This window comes from Alligator sinensis, unplaced genomic scaffold (assembly GCF_000455745.1).
Source record: "Alligator sinensis unplaced genomic scaffold, ASM45574v1 scaffold928_1, whole genome shotgun sequence".
NCBI classification, from domain to species: Eukaryota; Metazoa; Chordata; order Crocodylia; family Alligatoridae; genus Alligator; species Alligator sinensis.
Window position 1 is genome coordinate 612351 of NW_005842229.1, and position 5500 is coordinate 617850.

General features: G+C 41.5%; 1 protein-coding gene across 5 annotated transcripts in view; it reads right to left on the minus strand.

Moving 5' to 3' along the window:
* MCUR1 (mitochondrial calcium uniporter regulator 1) overlaps window positions 1-3410 on the minus strand; it is a 26324-nt gene extending 22914 nt beyond the window's left edge. For 4 of the 5 annotated variants that reach the window (XR_003094930.1, XM_025208428.1, XM_025208429.1 and 1 more), the window contains exons 1-3: window positions 3286-3404; window positions 1342-1445; window positions 237-338 (exon numbers count right to left, since the gene is read on the minus strand). Coding sequence is in view for 4 of the 5 variants with exons in the window: in XM_025208428.1 (XP_025064213.1) it covers window positions 237-338; window positions 1342-1362 (123 nt within the window). In the remaining variant the exon portion in view is untranslated. Of the gene's footprint in view, window positions 1-236; window positions 339-1341; window positions 1469-3285 lie in introns of all 5 variants that reach the window. The other variant, XM_025208427.1, reaches the window with a different exon arrangement.
* Between the last annotated feature and the right edge of the window lie 2090 nt (window positions 3411-5500).

Here is a 5500-nt window from a genome sequence, read left to right on the forward strand (position 1 = left end):
GCAACATACACAAATTTTAAAACAAAAAACAACACTTGATGTAGAATTTTCTTCTACATCACGTGTTCTCACTATGCTATTCTTCATGGCCAGGTGGATAGGGTGTCTCAGTTTTTTTCTCTTGTAATATAGTCACAAGAAATATAGTCAAATAATATAGTCACAAGAAACAAAAAATTGCTTCTCTATCCCCTATAAAACAGTGCTATTATTGTTTGCAGGATGTTGGATTTTACCTCATTTTCTGCCCGGAGTGCTGAAAATTCACTCTTCTCCAAAATTACCATGTCCTTTTTCACACCACCAATATGAGACATTATTTGCTGAAGAGCGATTTCCTTTGAAAGAAGAACTCAGCTTAAGCATAAATGCAATATTCTTAAATTTCTCATCTATGTCCAAATTTTGTGCATAGGCCATTTCAATGTATATGAGACTGAAGGCAATCGTTTTAGAACCTTATACATCTTGGATTTGGCACCTGCATTTTTAAAGGAATGTGGTGAAGCAACTACGATCTGAGCTCAAGTTAACCATCTTAAATCTTACCAAGTTAACAGAGCCAGCACAAAACAGACATTTATGAAGAACCTATAGGAACTGCACTATTAATGATAGCTAGTGGGAGGCAAGAATTGGAGGGGTGGGAGGAGACAGGGAAGAGAGGTGGGGGCAAGTGGGTGGGATGTGGCAGGGGCCAAGCTGCCTGCACCCCTACTGCCTCCCCCACCTCCTGACCCCTTAACCCCTGCTTCCCCTGCTGCAGTGGTGGTGTGCAGAAATTTAATATGATCCTCCAATAATTAAAATCTATACATGGAAAACTATAACAAATTTATACATTTTCCAAGTATAGAATCTAATTATTGGGGGATGGGTCATCTTCAGTTCAAGTTTGAATTTTTTCAGTACGCTTAGATTTGGGTAAATAAGGTAACTGAAGAAACCCCTTCATCCTTGTAATACGTTTTCTGTGGAAGATCTGCACCTATCCACTATACTTCCTATGGCATAAGTGACTTGTGCGCATCACATATTACATTTCTCACTGTCATCTAAAAACACTCAAGACAGCTTTATTCCAATCCAAAGATGTAGGTACATATTGCAAACAGTCTGTATTTAAGCTGTGCAGACTGAAATTTACAATAGTTTTTACCACACTATAACTCAATTATCCAACATATATATGGTGATGTTTATTCTCTCATTTTAACTCTGAATTTCTTTGCTTTTGAAGAATTTAAGGGTTAGTACAAAGCTGTTCCTTCAACAAATTATTTTATTAGTAGGAACACTAGATTTTGATTTTCTTTAAATCCACTGCCGTCCTGTACTTACCTGCTGCACTTTCGTGACCATGTCCTTGTAAATAAGATCTAGATTGGTGTCTGTGATTTTCACTAAAGCAGATACAATAATCTCGGACTGCAGAGTAGTGAATCCTAAACGGAGCAGAAAAAAACCCCTAAAAATAGGATAGCAAAACTATATAAAGATCTTTTAGAAATGCCTCTTATTAATTCAGTATGAAAGAAATATTACAAGAATCATGACAAAAGCTACAAACATACTTGTCTCCATGATGAACTAAGAGCAGAACATGACATTACAGTACACATAATGAACAAATTTTCTACATTCAAAATGATGGCCCCAACATAACTCAAAAAACAAACCAACCAAAATGTTCCTATAGCACAGCACTCTCTCTCTCTCTCTCTCTGAACAACAACATTTTATGTTGGAATTTTTGGGGGAGGGAGCATAGATGCATTTATAAACATAATTATCTTTCTCTCATGCTTAGTGCTTTTGTGAGCAAACAGGTTGTTAAGTTACAATCTTGCTACTTCAAGGGCAAGAACCTAACCTCTATGCTGCTTATTAAATAAAAGCAGTAAATAGGCAAACCTCTCCCACCAATACATTTAAAAAAAATAGCCTGGTTTTATGCATGTCAGCCTTTCAATCCTTGTAAAAATGCAGTACTCAGAGAAGTGAAACGTATTTTGATTTAACCTACTACTAGTTCTTCTACCAACTGCAACATGTTACATGAAAAGGCTTTTTGCAAAACAACACAACCCCCAGAAACACTTTCAGCTTTTCAAATTTAAAATATATCATGGAGAGTCAGTAATACAATGACTATTTAAGTATGTGGAGTTGAAATTGCTGCAAATTAAGTAACAGTTAACTGTCACAATGGGCATTGAGCCAGGCAATTCCATTAAGATGAGAATTTGTTCAGTTATTTAAAATTTGGCATTGATTTGATATTTGTATTACCATCAATATGCATGTTTTATAAAATCTCAACTATTACCTTGAATTAGCATTTTCTCTTCTACTTTGGACGAATAAGCTAAATTAAAATTAAAATTAGTCTTTAAACTTTATTTAAGACTAACAAAATAAGCAAGTAATGAAACCTGACCTTGGCAATAGTAAGTTTTAGGTCTCCCTACATATTTGTATAATTTGTAACATATGCAGTAAGTTTAAAATTAACAAAAGGAAGTTCTTTTTGACATACTGGGCACATCTACATGTGCACTTAAATGCACAGTAGCCTATTTTATTGAGCATTAAAGTGTCAAAAAAAGCATGCAATTATGCTAATGCACAGTAAAATAAGTGACTGCACATCAAGTGTCAGATAAAAAACAGGCACTCTCGGTACGGTGCATTACAGCAGCCTAATGAGCATTTATTTAGTGCCTCACAATGGCGGTACTAAATTTAGTGTGCATTAGGAAACGCACGTTAATGCACATGTAGATGCATCCAGAGTGTCATTAAAATGTAGAACTCATTGCCACCAGATGTAGAAGCTGACAGTTCAGCTGGATTCAAAAAGGAAGTGGACAAATGCTTGGAGGAAAGGGGCATCAGTAGCTATTGAGCATGGGAGTTAGAGGTACAGCCTCTGAATCAGAATTTCCTAGACCTTAACTGCTGGATGCTGCAAGTGAGAGGAACACTGGGAAAAAACCCTGATTAGATCCAGTTCACTCACCCTGTTAGCATCCACTCTCTGCCACTGTGTGACATAGGCTTATTTGACATGCCTTGGGAATGTGGACCAATGCCCACCAAGTAAAGCTAAAAGCCCTCTTTCAAACTGGGACACTGAATGCACATCAAGTGATTACTGGAGACAACTAAAGAAGAAAGCAGGGATGGAGTGAAGGGCAAAGGTTCAAAACAAGTGCACCAAAGGATACTGGGCGAAATGGAACTATGGCCTGACCCAGTAATCAGTAATTCTTATGTTCTTACCATTTCCTTCCAAGAGACGCACAAGAGCATGAGTGTCAAAAAAGAGCTTCTTACTCCCCGATAAGGAAAAATTCCCTTTGCTACTGTCAGTTTGCAAGGAGGATGAGGCAGAGATGCTTAAGCCTACAAAACAAAATGCGCACAAATGGTGAGTTGACATGAAAGCAGGTTTACTAAGATACTGTTATTTCTGCAATCATTTCGCTGCAGATTTCTAGTAACTAAGAACTTGCTTCTCTTTTGCCCGTTATGTTCTCTAGGGCAGGCAGGGGGAGATGACTGCAACACTTTATCTTGGATTACAGGCTTAGTTGGCAGGTAGGTACTATAACAACCTGAAGGGTTGTTATACAGGGCCCACTGCCATGACAGCTGAACACCTGGTCACCACGTTATCAGGTCTGGGAATAATTACACCGGGTGTGTCCAGACAAACGCGGCCATGAGGTTTGTGGTGCCGCAAACGCATGTCGAGCGCCACATACAACAGAGTCAGGTGTCCTCCGTGCTGCATGGCTGCACTGCCCGTGCGCGCGCTGCTCTGGGTTTTTTTCTGCGGGTTTTTTTGACCCCTGGATACCTGCGGGGAAAAAAAACCCAGAGCAGTGCATGCACAGACGGCATGCATTGCAGAAAAGTGGAGCTGGGCTGCCTGGAGCGGCGCTGTGCTACCAGCCAGGCTCTGCCTGGCAGGATTGCTACTGCTGCAGCCCCGGGAAGCTCCCAGGAACTGGGTAAGGCTGCTGTGGCCAGCACAGTGCTGGCCCTAGCCTCCCCTACTACCCCTGAGGTAACCTGCCATGCACCAAAGCATGTGTGGCACAGGTGTCCTCTGGGGAAAAGAGAGCTACTACCTCCCTTTGGGGAACCAAATGTGAGTCAGGAACTTAAAAGAGCACCTTCAGCACATGTTGTAAACCAGGGGTGGGCAAAGTGTGGCCTGCCACGCCATTCTATCTGGCCTACAGGGCCCCTAAAAAAATTTAGAAAAATTAATAATTATCTGTCCCCAGCTGCCTATCATGTGGCCCTCGATGGCTTGCCAAAACTCAGTAAGCGGCCCTCCGCCCAAAATAATTGCCCGCCCCTGCTGTAAACCAGCCACAATGCACTTGATGATGAGGGCCACAGGGTGGTTTAATTCCTTCCCACTGCTGCCTAAGGGAGTCTGGCTCTTAAGCACCACTTGAGCTGGCTATCCCCAATTCACCCTTACAAAGAACAGAAGAGGGAGCGAGACCAGGGGTCTCCTGCTCTTGGGGGTGGGTGTAGGGAGAGGCACAAGGAGATGGGCTGCTGTGAATTGTTCCTAGCCCACTCCGCCACGCTGGGCCCCGCAGCCCTTTCTGCCAGTGTTGCCAGGTCTTGAATATGAAATTGTTATACTGGAAGCTCCAAATTAGCGTGTTTGCTGAAAAACCATCGTGCGCTGAAAAAACCCCATGCAAATACATATGCAAATAAGTCATCTTCTTATTTACTTTACATTGTGTACTAAGTCATGAGAGCCAGTGGGAACTGGGTCAAAACTAAAGCATTTATTTATTTTGAGGCAAGCAGTAGTAAGAGAACTGACAGCAAACCAAAATATTAGTTAAGGCTTTCTGAGAGTGACTTGGGTTTTGCATATGCTGCCTCAAAAATTATTGTATGTTTTGAACACATTTACTATTATTGATTGTACATTGTACAAGGGTTGAAATTATTGTACAAATATGACAATTATCATCAGGGATCCTGGTTGTCTCTGACAAATCAGAATATTTGGGATTGAAAAACAGACCAACCAAAATGCGCATTTTTTTGTGATTAAAATGCCTATCCCTAATAAGTGTGTGTGTGTAGGCACAGGCACTTCATTTTAATCATGGAAAAATTGTTTTAACCACAGAAAAACTAAATGACTCTAATATGTAAGTGGCACTTTATTTTAATAACAAAAAAATGTGGATTTGGGGGATTTTTTAAATCAAAGTTTTGGATTTATTTTTTTAAATCAGGGAAGAGTAGGATCCTTGATACCGGTGCACAGGTCAGCAGCGCTGCATCCCACCCCCGGGGTAGCCCGGCCCGGAGCCAGGCCGGACGCACCAAGTCGCCCCTGCTGCCCTAAGAGTTCTACGGAACTAGGCTGAGGCCCCACCCATTCCGGGCCTGACCAATGGGCTGGCGAGGGCCCAGCACACGTCACCGTCCCCCCCCCAGCTCTCACCTC